We start from the raw sequence: 22,170 nt of genomic DNA, 5'->3' as shown, positions 1-22,170 counted from the left end.
CAATCAAGTAGTCACTTAGACGGTTATACCACATCCGTTCGGATTGTTTCAATCCATATAGTGAGCGTTTCAACCTTATAGCAAACGCGCTCCTTGGTTTAGAGCCACTTGATTTGGGTAACTGAATTCCATCTGGAATCTTCATATATATCTATGTATCTAGATCCCCATATAGATATGCAGTAACCACATCCATAAGTTGCATGTTCAGTTTTTCGGAAACTACCAAACTGACAAGGTAGCGGAACGTTATGACGTCCATTACGGGAGAATAGGTCTCCTCATAGTCGATTCCAGGGCTTTGTGAGAAACCTTGCGCCACAAGGCGAGCTTTGTATCTTACAATCTCATTTCTCTCATTACGCTTTCTAACGAATACCCATTTGTGACCAACTGGTTTGGTGTTGGGCGGTATTGGTATGACTTTGCCAAATACCTTTCTTTTCGCTAGAGAATCAAGTTCTGCCTGGATCGCATATTTCCATTTTGGCCAGTCAGCTCTACGTTGGCATTCATCAACGGAGCGTGGTTCGATGTCATCGATCTCAATAATCTCACGCGTTACTGAATACGCGAATACATCATCAATGATGATGGAGTTTCTTGTAGTACCCCGGAAATTCGTTATTATTTTCCGAGGATTTTCCGGAATCTAAATTGTGGTTATAGGACGGTTTCTTGGCTCGTGGACCGAGCAGAAGTGTTTCGGACGAATTAATTATTTGAAAAGTATGGTTTTAGGTGGGTGCAAATGTTGAATTTTTATACATTGGGATTCTCCGAAAACTTCCTTCACGAAAGTTGTAGAGCGTGTCGATATGAGTTCGTGGACATGTGGAACGCATCAATCGGAGTTCGTATGAGAAAGTTATGGTATGCGGAAGTTTTGGGAAAGTTCTATAAATAAGAGTTTCCACTTTTGGAAATTTACTATTTCCATTTTACTTTCACCATTCCGGAAAAAAAATCAGAAACGCTCCGTTCTCTCTCCTCACCCGCGATCGACCCGACCCGAACCCGGTATTCCGACCCGGTCGGAACTCCATTTTCCGGCGACCTCCAGCCTTGAAATATGCATAGAACGATTCGCCTCCCTTGTGCGGTCGTCTCTCTGGCAGCCTCTTGCGGCGATTCTCGGCGGAGGAAGTGCAGCAAGGCGACGACTTTTTGGAGAATCGGACCCGATCGGTTCTCCGATCTCCGACGTCGGCGGGGCTTCAAACAAAGCTTGGGGAGCTCGCAACAACCTCCTTGATCGATCCTTGGTGGTTGTTTGGATCGATTCATGTGAAACTTGGTTCAACTCGGATTGAACAGTAATCCACGGCTTGTGAGGTAGTTTTCGACCTTTTATGCTTGTTTTCTGACTTCGAGCTAGTTATGAAAATTCACAAGCATGCTTAAATGAAACTTTTTGATGTTGGGAGTTTTGGGAAATAATGAGTTTTGGCCAGCAGCAGTGCGCCACCGCCTGTGGCGGCGTAATAGGCACACCCAAAAATGCATAAGTGCGAGATATCAGGCTCGTACCCAGTCACTAGCTGTAACGCAGAGTAAGATTGGGTTGCAGTGGGTCGTAGACGAATTAGCGTCGTTGCATGCAATATTGCATATCCCCAAGCAGAAACAGGGAGATTGGTGCGCATAACCAATGTCCGCGCTATCAGTTGTAGTCGTTTGATAGCGGAAACAGGGAGATTGGTGTGCATAACCAATGTCTGCGCTATCAGTTGTAGTCGTTTGATAGCGGCTTCTGCGAGACCATTTTGGGTATGAACATGGGGAACTGGATGTTCTACATCAACCCCCAGTGACATGCAATAGTCATCGAACGTTTTTGATGTAAACTCCCCAGCATTATCAAGTCTAATTGACTTAATGGGATGGTTAGGGTAGTGAGCCCGTAGACGGATAATCTGGACAAGGAGTTTAGCATAAGCAGCATTTCGGGTGGACAATAACGCGACATGTGATCAGCGTGTCGACGCATCAACCAATACCATAAAGTATTTAAAAGGTCCGCATGATGGTTGAATTGGTCCACAGATATCCCATTGGATTCTTTGTAAGAACGGAATGAGTATTTTAGGATCTTTTACGTAGGATGGTCTCGGTCCTAATTTCCCGAAGGAACAGGCTTTGCAAAAGGAGCGAGGGGCCTTAGAAGCAACCAATGAGGATTTTGGTTGGGCCTGAGCATCTGTAGCGCTATTAGAAGCAAAGTGTGTGACTATATCTCCCATCATGGTGTTGGGGCCATAGGAATTGGTTATTAAGGCGTCATGGCCATTGGGAGTAACAACCATGGCGTCATGCTCATGGTTGGCGCCTTTGGTGGAGCCATCACATGGGACTTTGGCTGCCCTATAGAGCCCCAAGACTGCTGCAGCGCCAGATGCTGCAATTGTTACGGTCTTGCTAAGTCCAGGAATCAATTTTCGATTCTTGCTTCTTCTCACTCTGAAGAATGGATGTCCGTGTGAAGTCTTTAGTATATGGAGCATCATATCACGACCAAGATGTCCTAGTCAGTCATGCCAAAGCCAATATGTGTCTGAATCCAAGAGATCTTCTCTTATGACATTATTGGATTCAATAGGTCGAATTGTAGTGACATAAAGTCCACTAGATTGACACATAAGCTTCTCCAATATGCGCTTTCATCCGCAATCATTAGAGGTAATGCAAAAGAACTCTTTTTCGTTCTCATTATGCGTTTCCGCATGGAATCCGTTGGCTCTTATATCTTTAAAGCTCAATAAGGTTCGATTTGCCTTAGGAGCGTAGAGAGCTTCAGTGACTTTAATCAAGGTGCCATTTGGCAATAGGAATTGGGTCATTCCATGTCCTTGAACTAAACCTGATGGCCCAGCCATCGTAGTCACAGAGGAATATGTAGGCAACATCTCTAAGAATAATTGCCTATGTCGTAGAATGGTGTGCGCAGTCGCACTATCCGCAAGACATTGAAGTTCATCCATTCCTAAAAGAAAAGCTCATAATTAAAAAGGAATCATAAAGAAAAGAACTCAACTTTTATTAATAAGCCAAACGGAATTACATCATTGTTTCTTTGACCAAAGAAAATCTAATCTAATAAACTAGCTAATGCAAAACAATGGTAGTCATCTAACTCCTTTTGGTAATTCCAATATAAATGTAACCAGGTGAGTAGAGAGATGTTGGTGGAGTAAAGCTCGTTTAAGTACCACTTATCTCAAAACCTTCCTAGACATCACACTTACATTGAGTACGCCTACTTTGAAGAAAGACTAATACCATTGGCATCTACTACATAATAATATGGCAATTGCCTACATCTCTTGGAAAATAAAAAGACTTAATCAAAATTGTCAGTTTCTGGGTCTTGATCCTTTTAGTCTTCCACCCTTAGATCAAGATCGCCATCTTGATCTTCTTGTTCCATGTAATTTGCTTCCCTTGCTTCACGATACGTCTTGTATGCGTTTGCAACATTCTAGGGTGCTTTACATGCTTTGGCCCAATGTTCAGTTGATCCACATCGAAAACAAACATCATTATGGTCAGACTCCCTTGATCGAGGCGCCTTTGGGGCGCGATTTGGACGACCATTGCTCCTGGTGGCGTTACCACCATGGTCGGAGGCTCCGCCTCTCTCTCTCTTCACACGTTGACCTCCACGGTTCCGTGCACGCCTCTCTAGGCGATTTCCTTCCTCTTTAAGGCGAGACTATGGACTAGAACGGCCATAATTGTCTCTACTCTTAGGATTTCGCTCCTTGCGTCCTCCCTTAGGGACGCGACTATAGTTAGACTCCAGAATAGACTTAGTTCCCACGGGCCTAGCATTATAGTTCTTCACAAGAATATTGTCGTGCTTTTCAGCTACGTTCATGGCGCCAATGAGCTCATGAAACCTTGTGATACGTCATGCATTCACATCAATCCGATAATTCTTTGAAATCATCAGGGCAGAGACGGGGAAGGTAGAGAGAGTCTTCTCAATCAACATCGTATCAATTATGGCTTGGCCACAAAACTTCATCAGAGACATGATACGAAGGGCTTCCGAGTTATAATCAAGCACAGACTTGAAATCACAAAAGCGGAGGCTATGACATAGCACTTCTAAATCAGGAAGCAGGGAGTCACGAACGTTGCCAAATCGCTGCTCAAGTTCTACCCATAGCTTTCTTGGGTCCTCCTCATTGAGGTATTCACTTTGGAGCGCGTCATTCATGTGCCTTGTCATGAGAATGATGGCTTTAGCTTGATTTGCTTCAAAAGCAGTAGCTTGCTAGACGGAGAGCACGTTTTGACTAGGCTCTTGGATGGCTCCCAGAAGTCCATCAGCCTTAAGATGTTGGCGCACATCTCGGACCCATCTATGGTATCCAGCGCCAGTTGTCTCCAGTGGAACAAAGTTCAACTTGTTCAAGTTACTCATCCTGAAAAAACAACACAAGATTAGGGTTAGTTTCAAAGCGAAAAAAGCTACCACGAAAAACTATTAAATTTCTGAGCGTAATTGCTTCCAAGAAATTAGGGATTTTCTGAGCGTAGTCGCTTCCAAGAAAATCTGATTCCAATAGGGGTTTTGGATTAGATCGAAACAATGATGTATGTGGTCGATCGTTTTCTTCTCAACAAACTCTAAGTTTGGAAGACTCTATAAGCTCCAAGATTGTAGTGAGCACGAACCCCCACAGTTCGACTATTGGTCTCCCCTATGAAGAAGAAAGGGGGGGGGGGGGTAGAAGAAGGGATGTTGGAAGTCCCCGAGAAAAAGAAGAAAAGAATGAAAACTTCAAAAACGGAAACTTTTAGTAAAACATACCTCTTAGGATTGCAGAACGTAATTGGTCCTTGTCGTAGGATTGGAGACGAGCTTCAGTCTTAGTGCAAGCAAGCAGACTTTCAGCGGGGTCGTGAGGTCGCAGGGGGTCGCAGGGTTCGCGGGGTCGTGAGGGTCGCGGGGGTCGTAGAGTTCGCGGGGGTCGCGGGGTCGGGAGGTCGCGGGGGTCACGGGGTCGCGAGGTCGCGGGGGTCGCAGGGTCGCAAGTGTTTAGGGGGGCAGAAGGCAAGCAGGGCTTGTGGGCGCTGCAGAGGCAGCGAGCGAGCGTAGGGCTGCGGGGGCAGCAGATGCAGGGCGCGCACGCGGGGAGCAGCGAGCGCAGGGGCGCATAGGAGCTGCGGGGCTAGGGCTAGGGTTAGGACTCGTGCTGATAATGTGTTTTAGGGAATAAGAAATTAAGAGAAAATCGCTGTGTATTCTCATTGATAATAGGGGTCTCTTTATATAGAGGATTACAAAGCATAGAGTCTGAATCATACAAGGAAAGATAATCTCTAGATTCTTCTAATTAAACCCTATTACCACTAGGTCAAGTAACCTAGAGTTTGGGCCAAACACAAATTAGGGTTTTACTTGAACAAATATAATATTTTTTGATATAATTATTGTCCTTAATAGTCATTTTATAGTAGGTTATATATGTCATTTAATAATTCATAATAGAGTGAGGTCAAGTGAGCAGATTTGGAGGTCCCAGTAGAAACTCTCTTATTAAAATACTAATATATCCTTATATGAAATTACAACAAGGGACAATGTCTTATTGAAAATTACAATTAGTTTTTCAAATACCCTTACATAATAGATAATACGTACTTAAACTTCATTCATCGTTAAACCTAGTGAGACTGATTGATTAAGACTTCATGAGATTGATTGACTGAGAGAGACGAGGAGGAAGCCAAAAACAATTGAGAGAGACGCGGGGGAAGCCAAATAGAAAAAAAATTCGAGTTAAACCCTACATTGGAAAATGGTATTTTGGGTACTACAAATGGGTGAACAAGTAAACATGAAATTAAAAAAAATATATGTGTAGAGTGAGAAGAGAATGTAGGGTGAACAAAGTAATTAGTAGGGTGGCAATAGCCGCACCCTATTCATAATCAAATTTTTTTTTTTATTAGTTTAGTTTTGGTTTCTTTAGTTTTACCTTTTTAGGCTCATTACTTTTTTCTCTTTTTTTTGGGAGAGCCTATTGCTCTTGTTCGTGCTGAATTTGATAACTTCGCTAAACATTTTTTATGTAAAGTGACAATAATAATAAAATCCTTATTTCTCAAATTCTCTAGAGTCTAAAGGGATTAGAACTAGTATCTTTGCGTTTTCTTGACCAACAAAAAAAAAAAAGAATCTTTGCTTTTTATGCCTTGCATTTCATAGAAACAGTGGCTAAAAAGTAAAAACCCTAATGTAGCCCTTACAAAGTACAGTAATAAAAAAAATAAAAGAATAAAAGAAATAGAATTACTCTCCTTGCAAAGAGAAGTAGAATTAAGGACTTCACTGGTTTTGTTGAAAAATCACGTATGTATATTGCTAAATCACACTATTCACCTAGCTAGCACAAATGACATGCTGCAACAACTTATTCATTGCTCACCCAGTTGCAATGTTGTTACTTGTTACACTCTGGATTCATTGCTCACTCTGACAGCAACTCAACAGTGTTGTTTCAACTGAATTATATGGCCCCTTAAGCAACAACTTATTCATTGCTCACCCAGTTGCAATGTTGTTACACTCTGGATTCATTTCTCACTCTGACAGCAACTCAATAGTGTTGTTTCAACTGGATAATATGGCCCCTTAAGCTACACTCTTCCACCTGTTACACTCTGGATTCATTGCTCACTCTGTCAGCAACTCAACAGTGTTGTTTCAACTGAATTATATGGCCCCTTAAGCAACAACTTATTCATTGCTCACCCAGTTGCAATGTTGTTACACTCTGGATTCATTTCTCACTCTGACAGCAACTCAATAGTGTTGTTTCAACTGGATAATATGGCCCCTTAAGCTACACTCTTCCACCTGAAAGCCAAGCATATTTTATAAGTACTATATTCTCATAATGAGGTAAACTGGCAATGATGCAGTCGCAGTTAAACAGAAACTCATAGACTAGCATTAGCATAAACTTCACAAAATCATGGCCTAATAAATATACAAGGCTGACATAATAAGCAGTAATGAGGTAAACTGGCAATGATGCAGTCGCAGTTAAACAGAAACTCATAGACATTAGCATAACCAGTGGTGAAACTTCACAAAATCATAGCCTAATAAATATACAAGGCTGACATAATAAGCAGTAATGAGGTGTGGCAAACCTGTGTTGTATATGTCTTGGACAACAGATTTCCACATTCTTCAACGAAAGCTCTTTCTCCACCAATCACTCTTGCTAGATCCGAAATCAAATGGTCTGTTTCCTCTGCCTGAATGAGAAAAGTTTTTGTCATAAATTTATGTCTGAAAAAGTGATATGGAAAACCACATAAACAATGAGCTTTAGTATTTATCCACGAACATTGTACTGAAGAGAACTTGATTCTGCACTTTATGAACCGAACCTTATTCTCATTTCATTTAATCAACTATCTTTGAAAAACTTGTTCTCTTATCATAAATTAATTTAGTGAATTTACTCTAAATCAACATACTACATATATGTTATCAAGTACCCAACTCAGTGCAGTTCAAAAAAATTACTTAATTAAAATTAAGTTAGAATGGGAGTTGTTATGAACACTTCCACAGTGTCAATATACAGTCCTGCACTTTTTCTGTGTGTAGGAAAATAATGTGGGAGTTGTTTTACCTTCGGCATAGATTGCTGAACATGGAAAACTATTTTCTCCATCACTTCCATTGCTGAGTTCAGTGCCTCTTCTACCTCTTGTTTATTAGCCTACAAAGTATCTATTGTGTCAGTGCAATCATTGGTGTGAGAGAACAAAATATAAGAAACATAAGTTGAACAGCTATAACTAAACAAGGAAATTATACCTTAACATTGGAGCTGATTGGAAGCCGGAGTGATGCATTCAACAAAGCTTGAGTTGCTTCTGCCAGAGAAATTGAATAATCCTCTTGAAGAGAAAACCACTGATCCAAATATGGAATCTATAATAATGTCCAGTACAATATATAAGTTACAAACATCATTAAGTGCACTAGAATATGTACATTAAAATGTAGGCTACTTCTATTTCTTAATACTGAACAGCATGCTTCAGGTACCTTGTGTGGTAAACTAGAACAGGAAATGGTATCTCAACACTACAGTGGAAGTGAGTTTTGTTGGGGAAAAAAGAAGAGAAAAGGGCACTGCCCTCAATGCATACCAAGATAATACTGCCCTCTCTTGCAGTCCCATGTTGCACAGGAAGAAACATGCAAATAGAAAGAAACATCTCACTATCTTAGCCCTACCATGCGACTTGACAAAGAAGCAGAGAGACACACACACCACCCAAATGAAAAAGGAGATCAAGGTTGTAGGGAATGAGCCAAAGAAAGTTTATGATAAATATTTTGAGCATCTCTATGTAATAGCTGTATTACTGCTACTGCCAGTGGACTGCATTATCTGGCATTAGCAATCTGATATCACATGTACTATATTTTTCACAACTAAAGTTGCAGGGTAACCGGGAATGGTAGAAACCCCATAACATTACATTATAGATGAGCTTCTAATCTCAATTAGGATATGTTTCTTAACATTAAAAAAGATAAACAAGTTCAACTATTGGGGGTGCTTATCCTTTGAATTAAGAATCTACCTTTCAGTCATAGAAACCTTCCCACACAAAAAAAATAAGTTTTATACTGCTCAAATGTTTTTTAAACCCTTTACTTTGTGGAACTATTGTGCTTTTGGAACTACTATCGTCCAAACTGGTTTTTATGATCTGCTGCTCAACCCAAACTTTACAGCAATGTTAGTTGAGATAAGACCTGAAGTTACTTAAGTTGCTTAGCAGATACTGATTTTATATCAAAATAAAAGGCAAAATTGTCATGAATGATGCAGATAACAATATGCTTATACAAGAACAAATTATTTGATCAAGCATAGGCAAGATAACATGCTGCGTAAAGTCATCAAAACAATCAAAACCATCTAAAGCCAATAGCCTTACTTGAGCTTCAAGAATTGTCGATAAAGTCTTTGTTCTTTGCAAAACACCAAGGTCTATCCGTTTTCTCTTCACAGAATCATATAGTTCTGTTATCTTTAATGCAAGAGAATAATGTGTTCTCTGCAAGGTAGTGAAGCAAAAAAAAAAAAAAAAAAATTAGCCTAACTAGTTGTATTAGAAGTGTAATAAAGTAAATATATATTCACATAAGGAACATTCATATGCAATGGATAAAATCTCTTGGAATGTAACGAAGTTGTAAAGGAAATAGTGATGAGAGAAATGCATGAGAAGGGGTATCTAAGCTATTTTGTTGTATCCATATTGGATCCAATTGGCAATCTCACATAGAATCAGATTCTACTAGAACAACTGAGCACCACTATCAGAAACAAAATAAACACGAAGATATCTCAATCTTGATCGCTCAAAAGAAAAGAGGCGATCAGCTACTTACCTCAGACTCTCTCTGCTGAGCTAGCATGGAAGCCTGTGCTGTTGCATTGGCATATCTCCACTGCAAATAGCGGTTTTGCAGCAATCTCAAGGAATGAGCATCTTCTCGGAGACTAGAAACTTTCTTTCCTTTCCTTATTTCTGAACCTGGCTTTGCACTAGCACATGGTGGGACTGGGGGCAGACAGAGGCCGCCAATCTTCACTGCATTTGCATATGGCTTGGAGAAAGCAGATTCTAATTTGTCACTGCCTTTGATTGACTGGAAGAGTAAGTGCTCGGAGCTTGACGGTGGCAAGTTGAGAGAACGGGAGCAAGGGGAAGCAGAAAATTTTGAAAAATCGCTGCCATTGACAGTTGCATTAGGCCTGTTACAACTTTTTTCGGTCGTCTGTCTACTGGAAACAGTCGGCAACAACATATCGGCCTCGGGCATGGAGGAGCGAACATCAGGAAGACACCTTCTGGTGATTTGAGTGTGATTAGTGTCACTGGAGGTGGCCTCAGTGGTAGATTGCAAGAGCTTAGTAGCTGCTGTGGCACTACTGACATTGGAATTGGAAGACCGCTGTCTGATTCTTGTCCTATCGAGACTAGCAGTCACCATGGGTGTGTCAGGTCGTGAGGGTGTAGTAAAAGCATTATTGCTTACTCTCCCAGGGCAAGTTTTAGGAAGATGATGCTGTTGGGGTTTGCCTCCTCCTCCTCCGTTCTCTTTAAAAGGGACAGGGACAGGGACAGGACGCTGTTTCCTTGCCTGATCTGGTGGCAGAGGAGACTCGGGGCGGGCGGGCCTGTTCTCGTCAGAGCAGCGGAATGGCTCCAAGTCCAAGTGCCTCCGTGGCCTATTCACGGAGGATGACCTCTGTCTTTCTGCAAGGTACGGGCTTGGAGTTGAGACACCCTGTCCCTGTTGATGTTTAGGAAGAGGTGATCTGGTAGGAAAGGGATCACCGGCCACAGGAGACATGAACCTAGAGCTCACCTCCCTCACCCTTGGCCGCCGCTGAGGATGAGGGGCTGCTGCGCCCTCACCCGTGCCCGATGCCAACTTTTCCACCATCAATTGATCCATATTCCGCGATAGATGCACAGTTATTTGAAATTACATATATAAGAATCTCAGAATCCACACCTACCTCAGGTCAGGTCGATCCTAATTTCCACACCTACGTACCTCAGGTCGATCCTAATTTGAATACTGCATGTGGTCGAGCAATTAGGGTCTACCCTGACACCTTCTAATGGGCTCCTCTCAAATCCTGGTTATTGGTTAAGAGAGAATCAGAGGCAGACAGAGCGCCAGGCTACCAGGTGCGAATTTTGGAAGGGATGGAAACTTTCCCCAAGGCTATCAGGTGCGAATTTGGGAATAACTAGCCGTTGGCTGTTTTGGGTAAGTCGTAACGGTTCAATTTTTCAAAAAATAGGCCCCCGTAACAGTTCAATATGAATTAAAATGATTTTTATCGAAAAGAGAAAATAGGAGAAATAGTCACTCCTCTCAAGATTTTTTTTTTTTTTTTTGTCAAATAACTCATTCATTAGATGAAACACATATTACAAAGGTAATACAGAGAAAATAGGAGTCCTAGGCCCAAAGAGCCAATAGACAAACTTATAACTAAACATCAATTCCGGAGGCCAAAGGCCCAAAATACCAGAAAATCCTAGATCTAAAACCAAAATCTTCGGTGTTGTACCGAAGCTGGCCGCCGTGAGTACCACCATGACCAGATGAGCTCTGACAGAAGCTTGACTTCCAAAGGCTAAATAACTCTCCACCATCATTCTCCACACCGAAATTGCATGCACTGGAAGAACAAACAAAGAACTTAGTAAAGGTAGTGGTGGAGGTGGGGACCACCAAGCATCACAACACCACTGGTCCAGCGATATCCACAAGTTTCGGTGGCTTGCCAGTACTGCTGCAATCTTTAGGTGTGAAGTTAAGTGAACAAATTCATGTCAATACTCCAAGAGTTGAATGTGAAGATGAGGTTGTGGAAAAAGAGAAAAATTGAATGAAGATGAGAGGTGAGGTGAGGTGTCTGATATGGAGGAGGATGGGAGGTTTGATAGCAGACTTGGAAATCTGATGAGAAATTGGGCAAGCACAAGGAGAGATAGGATGAAAAAGAGACATTAAAAGAATTAAAACTTAGGCCAAGGCTCAAGAAACCTCACCACAGAAGGGTGGAAACGCACCGTCTAGAGGGTGGAGAAATTGGAGAGGAGTTACCGACTCTCAAAACAGCAGAGGAGAGGCTAGTTACTAATATTTGAAAGATTCTCCAAGAGTTTATCTTTTAAAAACATTGTAAGAGAACTTTTAGTAAGGTTAGTTATCCTTTAATTAAATTTTAGTTAAATAGTTATTTTGACTAGTGACTTTTGAAATACGTGGATTTTACGCATCAGTTTTTACACTACAAATTGCAACCATAGTGAATTTTGTAGTTAGTTATATGACTGCCCATACAAATCCAATCCACAAAGTAGAGGGCAATCTTCCGCCAAAAAATCGAAGCCAACCAAGCATGTCAGAACATGCCATATTGGTAGACAATCTATGTCAAATATATACCTTAAGCCAGGGTCCCAAACTCAATACTACCGAATACCAAACAAAAGAAGTCATTGCAACTGGAGAATTGAATGATTGCAAGAGGTAGGCTGAAACCTGCAAGTAACTCCATTGATCGGAGTAGATATAGGGAACGACAAACCCCCGAACGAGGTACGCTTCCTAAAACATCAGCTGTCACATAAGGTGAGATGCATGTGGTATCCAAAAAAGTAGTTCACCTAGCTTTTTTTTTTTTAAATAAGAAAAAAAAATAGTTTAATCGTATTTTAAAAATTACACAAAATAACTTAGAGGGAATGTTTTAAATTAATAAAAAACATAGACAAGTTTATCTCGTTCTCTATATTTAAGAGTTAAATAGTCAAAAGCTATAATAGAGAGTCATTTAAGAGATTGGTGGAGTTGCCACAATATTTAAAAGCCAACCATGCTTTTTTTTTTTTTTTTAGAGAATTGTCAACTCATTACATTGATCAGCGAAATTACACATAATGACCCATCCCGGTAGGACTGTCAAAAGAGTCACTACCTAAGTAATTCAACTTTTTTAAAGACCATGAAGCTCAGCCAAAATCTACCCTAAAATGTCCTAGAAAATCAAAGGGCCAAGACATTCCGAGTATTTTGGCGACAAATCTCAGAGAGAACCTACGAATTCATTCCCCATAGGAGAATAAATTCTTACATAAAAATAACTAAAAGTAAAAAAATTCAGCTAAACAGCCCAGCTGTCCCACATACCAATCAGAAGCCCAACAGAATGGGAAACCCTAGCACAAGGCCCAGAAGGAGCCTAAACCGTAAACCCTAAACCATGCTCTCTAAAATAGTTAAGGAGCCAAGATAAAAAAATTATACAAAATATACTCTAAACATGTTATCTAAGCTAACCATTTTTAAGTCAAATTTTAGCCAAAGTAGCTAAAATGTCATTTTGGCTAAGCCAATTTTTAAAATACGTCTACATAAATTCTCTCTATATTAAGTAGCTCTCAAGTTATATTATTTTTAAATGAATAAAAATATTTTAAAATGAATAAAAATATTTTTAATATATTTATAAATTACACAAAATAATTTAAAAAAACATTTTAAATTAATAAAAATAATAAAGAACATAATTTGTGTCTATATATTTAAGAGTCAGATAGCTAACCAAAGAATTTGCTCAAAAAATGTTTGCGATCAGAGGGTGTTAAAAATTGAGTCAGAAAAATCAAGAATTCAATCCCTCCGATGTAATTAAAACAATAATAATAACATGCACATGAAGGAATCAACACCCAATTTCTCACGACACCATGCACATATTTTACCCAATCTTAAAGTAATGTAGTTTGCTTTTCTTATTTCAGGTGATATTGGTCGTCTCCTTCAAATCTTGAATCATCAGAGAATAACTGCAAGTTAAGGTCCTATTTTTCAGTTAGGAATCAAATTGTCCAAGTAGCAATACCTCAGTTATTGCAGAAAGAATTTTTACCCAATTTTCAAAGGTCGATCAGATTTGTATAAGCATTAAGTGAGCAAATTTAGGTACAGATGCTAGTTAGTATTCTATGGACGTAAGATTATCAAAAACTAGCAAAAAAAATAATATTAGAAGCCTGGCTGTAGTACACTGTGCTAGAGGTTACGCACAGTTGCACAACTATATTTTCGAAGTGGCGAACCAATTCCCTCATTTGTGCCGTTCCTGGGAAGCCTTTTTTAATAATGCTAGTCTATATACAAAGTTGAGTCCATTTTCCAACATTTTGCTTCACCGTGAATATTAGCCATGACCGTGGAAACCACCAACTGGTCTTGTAGAGCTAGACATAGGCTCATCTGTTGAGGGAAAAAAAAAAGTGTAAATAGACTGGATTCATAAAACAGTGAAAAGAAAAAATTAAAATAAAAAATGAATGCAGGTCATGGACGATGTTAGATCACTTTACAGCAGACCCTTAAAGTTAATAAGAAATCCACATCAAGTCTATCTTACCAAACTCTTCTGCTTCATCGCCATTCTGACTTGTAAAGAACGGGGTGAGATAGTTTCGATCCAAAGCTGTGAATGAAGCTGCACTGCAGGATGAAAAACTTACTGCTTAGAATGTAAATCAAGATGAAAAACAGGTTCATTCATGAAGAAATTTAACAACCAAATGTTACCTCTTGTGGAATTCCTTCAGTTTCATCTTGATCCTGTTTCCTGATGATCCTTCCTCGTCATCGTCATAAGAAGGAGCCACGTAGCCATTGTTACCATCAAAGCTCTGAAAATATATATACGCATCCAAAATAGTCAGTTTTGTTGAGTTGCAAGATCACCAGTAATCATGAAAGCAGATTAGCATCATAATTCAACCATGTACTGCTATCCATGTTACAAGCCACTTCAAACTTCTCCTTAGCAATCGAGACCACATATGTGCTGATCTCACAACTAAACGTGGTATTAGAGATAATATTATTTCTGCATCCCACTTTCACAAACACAAGCTTAACAGAACCTCAAGGTTGTCCTATCCTTATTTTCAGAGGAACTTGTAAAGCATAGACATGTGTCCATGAGGTTAAGAAACTAGTATACTTGTACGGAATAATATCCAAACCTGCCATCTCCGTCAGGCGGGCTGGCATCATCTTTTAAAAACTCAGCCAACAAATAGCTAAACAGAGAATACCACCATTTGTGGTATTCTCACCAAAAATGTCTATCGCATGAACAAGAAGCTCAATACATGTTTGTATGTATCTTTTGAAATGAGTAGAAAAAAAGAAGGAAAAAAAAATATCAGGAACCACCGAACCAGAGACCAATCAATCCTATACAGGAAAAGTTCATGAAATAAGAAAGCCATCGTGAGTGGCAAAATGAACAAAACTCATGGACAGCCTTGTATGGCAGAGCCCTACGGCATCAGCGTGGTAGCTGGGTGCATGTAGATAGTCTTGAGCACATAACTGAGCCTTTGACAGACAAAGAACAGCAGGACAGTAAAGGACCCAAAACCCTTGGCACTTTTATGACATTAGAGAAGCAAAGTGGTAGTAAACAGTCTTCATAGTCCTAACTCCCTACTCTAGCGTGGGGTATTCATATGAACAGTATCCTTGGATGATAAGAATGATCCACATAAGATCTTATAACATTACAATAGTACACTCAATCGCCGGAAGATTAGCAAAGAACAAGTAAATAAACACATTTGTTTGGCGGATTTCGAGAACTTACTTCACCCAATGTACTCTCATCACCTACAACTTGTAAAGCTTCCAGCATTGTACCCGTTGAACCTCCAATTAATAATACCTAAGGAATTAGTCAGAAAAGGTCACATTCATGTAACAATTACACTACAAATATAGATCATATTGGTAATTCCTCATTCCATTCCAGGTGTCAAATAAGTAAATAATGGCATTCCATTTCTGAAGGAGGCTAGGATTGTTTGCATTTTTTCTTCAAAAACATGACTTTCTGTTTTATACAGAAACAAAACTTTGGAGCAATTAGTGTTTCAAACAATATTTATCTACCTTTTGAAAAACAGACATTTTAAGACACATGACTAGAAGTGCAATAGTCTGGATACAATAGCATACAAACAAGAGAAAATAAATTGACTAAAATGGTTTCAATTTTTCCACAATCAAGCAAACAACTTATCCTTGTTACCATTAAATAAGTTCAACGGTTTGAGATTATTGACATAGTGTTGAATACAGATTCAGTTCAGAAATCATGATTATAAGAAAGAGATCGTATATGTATCCGGGAAACCAGGTATTCAATTCACCCTACATTTAGAACATTATATGTTAAGAAAAATAATAAATTTGTGTACCGTCAGAACAACTATCGCAGTAGTTGCAGTGAATATAGTCTGACCATGTCCTTCTGGAAGATCATGAACTGATTGCAGAGCGAGGGCAAAAGCCATGGCCCCTCGAAGTCCTACTCAATCCAGTAATTCATTATAAGAGTATAAAAATAAAAATAAATAAACCACAACAAATTTCTGGTAATCGTACCACTGTACCAAAGTGCTTTTTGATGTTTTACTGGTATCTGTCTATGTGAAGGTCGAGATAAGTTGACCAAATATGCACAAGAAAAAACATTAACTGCCCTGCACAAAATGATGAGAAACAATCGTCAGTAATTTCAAAACAATACAGTGACTTATACTAAGGTTGATATAAAGTGGAAATAGTTATACCAGCCGCTAAAAGATATAAAGCGACTTATATTATGGTTGACTTATATTAAGGTTGATATAAAATGGAATAGTTATACTGGCCACTAAAAGATACCCCAGGAAGTTAAAGATGGTAATTAAACAAATTTGTAACCAAAGGTTGGTTTACTGAGGCATACCTTGCTACTCCAATAAATATCTGAAGCAATCACACACTAAGTTAAGGAACAAGAGGAAGTTTCAGTTGGTAGAGTATAACTGAACTTTAACCATTGACAACTCATGAAAGGATACAATTGAGAAAAAAATGAATCCAACATGTGACCAGCTATGCTTTTCCATGGCGATATCAAAGCCCATGTATATAAATCTGCCAAAGAAAAAAAAAAAAAAAAAGATATCTCAATCAATACAAAGCAGGAGGTGTTATGTGCAAGAATAGATTAATTAGTTTACACGTAATGAGGACAACAAAGAACTCCCTTACACAAATGTCTCTGCTAGTGATGAGATCAAATGGAAAAAGGCTGAAACAAATCGTTGAGAGTTCTCTGACAAATTTGAATACGTGTAATGCTTCATGACCTGAAAGATGAGAAGCATTTTCATAACAGAGCTTTCAACTCGGGATATGTAACTAAACAGGAAAATTTATACTTCAGTTTACCATTCCTGTGAACAATATTGACACAATACCAGAGAGCCCAAGACCTTCTGCAAGCATGTACCTAGGCAGACAATAGTTTGACATCAATTTGCATAAAAGAGCATAGATTAAAACTACTACACAGATAAATAAATAAAAAGTCAAGAAGAGCACTTACGAGAAATATGGGAAAAGGACAAAAAGACAGCACTCCAAGTTCTGAAGACTGGAAAGATAACGAAACAACAATGTTATTGCCACAATATGTAGTAATTAACCAAAGTTGGCAAAGAATAGTATAAAAGTAGCACTCACTTGTCAATATCCAACCCTGCATACTTGAAAAGGTTTTCACAATTAAGGTTTCCCAAATACAATCTACCCACAGTAGCTTATCAAAAGTCGATTGATAGAGATTGACAAAGATAATATAAAAGTAATGAAACAAAAGGATATCAAAGCAGAAGTAAAGCCAACTCCGATGCCTGCACAGCAATATCAATGCATTAGTAACTAAGAAACAAAATACAGACTCAAGGAGACATTTATATAATAGAGCATAGGCAACTTCAAAGCAAAAGGAGGGGGAAAAAATTGTCAATGTTGTTTGAGCAATACATCTCGGTGACCATTACAGACTGAAGGCTGTTTGTTCACTGAATATAATCTGGCAATACAACACCAATCAAATTTCCTTTGGACTTGACTATTCTAGATGAAAGTTTATTAGCAGTTTCAGTAGGTATTGCAACCTTCACAATGTCTCGTGTACCATCTTTTGTAAATCATATTACATATATTAGTCCCATGAACCCCAATATCTAAACCTGAATAGTCCATACTATCCGTAAATTGTATTTTGATAATATCTTTCTACCACCTTCACTCTTTCTCGTATGAGTAAGCAAGCATTGCTCTCTAAATTATGACAAACCTACAGACTATTTCCACAAAAGTATCTACTGAGCATATATGATTCCATCAACCATCACAAACAAATGAGTATCCACCTTGAAGCTTAATTTTCATCTATATTCTATAACTTTTCCTTTTTGTTTCTAAACATGAATTTTCAAAATGATAAATTCATTCAGATTACCAAAGAGATACAATGCTAAATTAAGATTAGTCTGGCATCAACTCTGATAAAGCAGTCGCAGTTTACTAGTTTAAGTAGGAGTGAGGGAGTACCTACATGGCAGAAACAATTAGGAGACGTGATAAACAAGGTTAAGGCCCAAGCATTGATCTGGCATTGCTTGATTCAGTTTCAGCAAGTACTGGAAAGATCATTTCCATATATTATTACTGATCATTTTTAAGCCTAGGGATATTAGGATTACTTAATCCTAGTTATTCTATCTTAACCACTTTGTAGTCTTTTATGTTCTGACTTGAGTTAAAACCCTAGATCTACAGTTCTTGTTCTATTGGTTCTGCATCAAGGAGACCACCAAAAAGTATTTCCTGGAGGCATGTAGAATCCATGTTACATGGACTCAGATAGGGTGTTGGCTACAGGTATTAAACCTAGTGTTATAGCCATAGCAGCCATACCTGTATTATGTCCTTTCACATTGAACTGGTGTAACAGGAGTAAAAGGTCTAGGTATCACAGCATGTGAAATCACAAAATTTGACAATTGAATTGAACAGAAAAATGAGCTTCTTTTATGAAAAGTAACAAAAAAATATTAGGACTCGGAAACAACAATACTAGACTATACAAAAGGATATTAAACATTGACCTGCAGACATTGAACCGACAAAGGTCTCAAGAAACCTGACGATAACCATGAAGAAGTTTTCTCCAGATGATGCATGACTCCTGACCAGGGACATCGTCCTACATAGAAGAACACTGACTGAATTAGAACTGAACTTCAAACAAATATAAACTGTTGGTACAAGAATAATTTCCTCTACATACCTGTACAAGGAAATTGCCATCTGTTGATTGGCAGGACATAAGAAATCAATTTCATCCAGTAAAAATGGTCAACCTTTAGCCAAATGATGTCATAACAAAATGGGCTATAAATACACAGCAACGGAAACTGACCGCATCATTCAAAACAGATTCCCCAAACACCAGAGCATACAAGTTCATATCTGTGCCAAGTTCCTGCAATCACTCCCAACACAAATTTTAGAACTCATTTTACTTGTGGAAAATCAGAATGGGAAGAAACCTACACTCTGATATGTTCAATGCACACTAAATTATGAGGCCTCAATACTTGAGAAAAGCCAAGCATTGACCAGATTCAGAAGGTACAAACAGTTGAAATTCAGAAATTCCAAACACCACATCGATAAGACATGTGTTCCCTTAGCCATGTTAAGGTACCCTGGCACATATGAATTTACACTCTAGGATCTGTCAAGGAGCTCATAAACACAATATACTAATAGAGTAGGAATTGATCAATTTTTATTTCTAGAAAGGATTCCATATATTTCATGTTTCCTGTTGGGTGCTCTGAATTGGAAATCCACATCATAAAATATTAAGCATGTGGTGATGAACTGATTGTAGCATGAGGTAGAGCAAAAAATCACCTGAAAGATGGACAAGACAGTGACTGGATCGGTCGCTGATATAAGAGCACCAAACATCAAGCACTCCACAAATGGAAGCCTGTAGGTGAGGTATATCAGACCGCCAAGGTAGCTACAACGGGAAAAGGAAGAGGGACAAATGAGTCTACCATAGTGAGGTGAGGAATGCCGTAATACTATACTGTGAATGATGTGAATGATAAAACAGAAGACTTACACTAGAACACCAGTGACAACAGAAGCTATAAAGGTTCCAAGGATAGCGAAAGTGACAATGGCTCCAAAGTTAGAGAAGAAAGGTTTCTGTAAGCAAAAATAGTGTAGCAGATTAATAGGACATGGGTTGCAATGCAATAGGAAAGCAAACAATTATGTCAGAGCTACCATGTAGCAGTAGGAAACTTACAGGTGAAAGACTGAAGCCAGACTGAGTGAGAACAAAAAGTGTCAAGGAAAACCATACAGCAGCCGATATAACAAAAAAAAAAAAAAAACGAAAATGTTGCAAGAAAAAACAAGGTAAGTTTTGGATATAATATGATGGGAGGTAGAAGGAAGAGAAAGAAGAACTCCTCGTGAAAATTGAACCAGGCCCTGAGAAACAAAGTAGAGATGTTAGCAAATGGGGTAAAATTCTTGTTTGTATATTGGTTTAGGGTATGGAAGAAGACCTGATGCTAGTTTCGGTATCAGAGATGTTAGCAAGTCCACCAACAATTAAACCTGCCGATAATAATTTTGTTAACGAAATGATGAAAAAAGAATAAGGAAGGATCGTCGAAGAAGAAGAAAGTTACCTATCAAAAGCGAAGCGCTGGCCTCGGGGAGATAATAGAATTTGTGGCGGCGGAGGACATGACCTAGGACAAAAGAGAGGACGAGCATCATGATCTGGAGAAGAATGCCAACTCCGGCGGCCTGCTGCTCCTTGGCCGGAGTGGTACCATTGGAATCGGCCGGTGATATCTGCATCGCCATCAGCTGGTGTTGGTCGTCCATGCTCAATTTATCCACTCTCCCTATTCTGCTCAATCACGCAACCAGACTTGCCAGTTCCACTCCGGACTCTATTTCTTAATTTTCACCGCAATGCTCTCCTTCCTTTTCTTCGTTTTCTTTTTCTTTTCTTTTTCTTTTTATATAAATATCATTTCGTGAAACTTAGTCAACGAAATGTTTGACTTTTTCTGAACGAGAAACAACCTTTTCGGCTTTACATTCCGGTCATTCCCCATCAATTCCCCTCCCATATAAAAAAAATAATTAATTAAAATAAATAATAATAATAATCTTTAAGCTCGCTCATGTCACATGTAATGTTTATCTCGGACCAAAGAATCATGATCTATTCCAAACAAAAAAAAAAAAGAATGATATTTGGATTGATAGAAAAATTTAAACAGAAATTTGTTCAAATTTGAGTTATTTTGTTTTGAAAAAAATCTCACTTTTTTTTTTTTTTAAGAAACTTGTCTACTCATTTATTGATACCTCACCCATGGGAAATCAAACACCTCACCCATGGGAAATCAAAATAGCACAAGAGGTGCAGGTACTCTTAGTAAAGAGAAACTTCTAAGTCTTTTTCTATAAGGAGACGAGTCACAAACATTTTAGTCTCTCGAACCAATTTGAAAAAATTAAAATTAAAAAAGAAAATTGCAAGCCCAACCCCCTAGGCACAGCCCAAGATCTAAAACCCTAGAATATTTTGTAGTCACCTTCAAGCTACAGCGTCCAAACAGGTGGGTAGAGATTTACTTGAGTTTGGGCCAGACACAAAATAGAGATTTACTTGAACAACATTCACATTATCAATATATCGCACATTTATAATTAAAACACTAGTTTAGTAACCTACTAAAGTATTAGTTTTTTTTTTTATCGAAATAGGTCAGCCCTTTCATTAAATTCAGCAAGCAGTACAAAAACGAAACACCCCTTTGGGGTCGACAGAAAGAATCGTTCCTCAGAACCTCCCTAAACCCTATTCTAGAAGAATAAAATCCCGAAAAGTCCCCAGTACACCCACATTTTAGGAAGTTCACGCACCATTATTCTAACAAAAACCAAGAAAACCTCGAAGCAGACATAAAATAGATTCAACTAAGGCACTGGTTTTTGCGACCCAAAAATAAATTAAACTAAACTAGCTATGGAAGGTGATGCATCACCTTCCACCTGGCCCTCTGCATCAGAAGGCATCACCATCTGAACAGCCTCACCTTCTTCCATCTGCACAGCATCAAGCTTACTACCAGTTGTAGCATCAGATGATTGCAGGTCTGAACCATTCATCAAGGATTTTCCACGACGCTTATAGCTTCGAAGCTTTTTCACTTCTTGCTCATCTACATTCTTAATTCTGTTTTTACTGCCCTTGGGACCAATCTTCTTCTTCTTTGGCGAAACCATCAACTTGCCATTTTTTTGCTGCAGGACCAACGAAACATTCTCCTCCACTTCAAGCGTAGAGTCAGGAAAAGCCAAATACTTCTTACCAAAGCGATCCAAACTGATCGCAGCTTTTCTTTTCCTTCCAACTGGCACCACTTGAAGGGAAGAGAACTCCACCCCAGCAGCCTCCTTTCCAGTCCCTACCGAGGCAGGAAACATATCCAATGACTTCGAGTAAACCTCAGTCGGGATGATGGGAAGTGGAACAGCAGTTTTCAAAACCTGGTCCAGCAATATGGGAGTTCCAAACATCTTGGAGCTCAACACCCCTTGAGTTGACG

General features: G+C 39.0%; 2 protein-coding genes across 3 annotated transcripts; both read right to left on the bottom strand.

Annotated features, from left to right (window-relative positions):
• Positions 1-6,249: 6,249 nt before the first annotated feature.
• Positions 6,250-10,818, bottom strand: LOC133733680 (protein ENDOSPERM DEFECTIVE 1-like). 2 transcript variants are annotated; one of them, XM_062161325.1, is made up of 6 exons: positions 9,446-10,817; positions 8,989-9,108; positions 7,850-7,966; positions 7,662-7,751; positions 7,171-7,278; positions 6,250-6,871 (listed from the first exon to the last, which is right to left on the bottom strand). In XM_062161325.1, the coding sequence occupies exons 1-6, from the start codon at positions 10,517-10,519 to the stop codon at positions 6,818-6,820; spliced, it is 1,563 nt and encodes a 520-aa protein (XP_062017309.1). In that variant the 5' UTR covers positions 10,520-10,817; the 3' UTR covers positions 6,250-6,817. The 2 variants fall into 2 exon arrangements, with proteins under 2 accessions (XP_062017309.1, XP_062017310.1); XM_062161326.1 differs by lacking the exon at positions 8,989-9,108 and having other exon boundaries at positions 9,446-10,818.
• A 2,703-nt stretch (positions 10,819-13,521) lies between these two features.
• LOC133730074 (sodium/hydrogen exchanger 6-like) lies at positions 13,522-20,552 on the bottom strand. Its single transcript, XM_062157747.1, has 22 exons — positions 20,230-20,552; positions 20,104-20,155; positions 19,967-20,026; positions 19,839-19,863; positions 19,650-19,735; positions 19,433-19,544; positions 18,933-18,995; positions 18,801-18,820; positions 18,619-18,716; positions 17,327-17,355; positions 17,186-17,217; positions 17,049-17,096; positions 16,892-16,952; positions 16,712-16,809; positions 16,519-16,594; positions 16,404-16,423; positions 16,058-16,155; positions 15,871-15,980; positions 15,258-15,335; positions 14,192-14,295; positions 14,022-14,104; positions 13,522-13,864 (listed from the first exon to the last, which is right to left on the bottom strand). Exons 1-22 carry the CDS (start codon positions 20,429-20,431, stop codon positions 13,809-13,811), a joined length of 1,611 nt encoding a protein of 536 aa, XP_062013731.1. The 5' UTR covers positions 20,432-20,552; the 3' UTR covers positions 13,522-13,808.
• Between the last annotated feature and the right edge of the window lie 1,618 nt (positions 20,553-22,170).

This window comes from Rosa rugosa, chromosome 2 (genome assembly GCF_958449725.1).
Source record: "Rosa rugosa chromosome 2, drRosRugo1.1, whole genome shotgun sequence".
In the NCBI taxonomy this organism is placed as follows: Eukaryota; Viridiplantae; Streptophyta; class Magnoliopsida; order Rosales; family Rosaceae; genus Rosa; species Rosa rugosa.
Note: the sequence above shows the minus strand (reverse complement) of the source record. Positions and strands in the feature narration are given on the sequence as shown.

What these genes read in the sequence shown, in the direction of transcription:
- LOC133730074 (XM_062157747.1), bottom strand. Translation starts at nt 20,431, where the DNA reads ATGGACGACCAACACCAGCTGATGGCGATGCAGATATCACCGGCCGAT. An exon ending in CTGTCTTGTCCATCTTTCAG is followed by an intron (nt 18,996 to 19,432) that starts GTGATTTTTTGC and finishes GAGTGATTGCAG; the next exon opens with GAACTTGGCACAGATATGAA. An exon ending in CTGCGATAGTTGTTCTGACG is followed by an intron (nt 15,336 to 15,870) that starts GTACACAAATTT and finishes CTAATTCCTTAG; the next exon opens with GTATTATTAATTGGAGGTTC.
- LOC133733680 (XM_062161325.1), bottom strand. Translation starts at nt 10,519, where the DNA reads ATGGATCAATTGATGGTGGAAAAGTTGGCATCGGGCACGGGTGAGGGC. An exon ending in CGACAATTCTTGAAGCTCAA is followed by an intron (nt 7,967 to 8,988) that starts GTAAGGCTATTG and finishes ACATTATTATAG; the next exon opens with ATTCCATATTTGGATCAGTG. An exon ending in TTCAGCAATCTATGCCGAAG is followed by an intron (nt 7,279 to 7,661) that starts GTAAAACAACTC and finishes TTTCTCATTCAG; the next exon opens with GCAGAGGAAACAGACCATTT.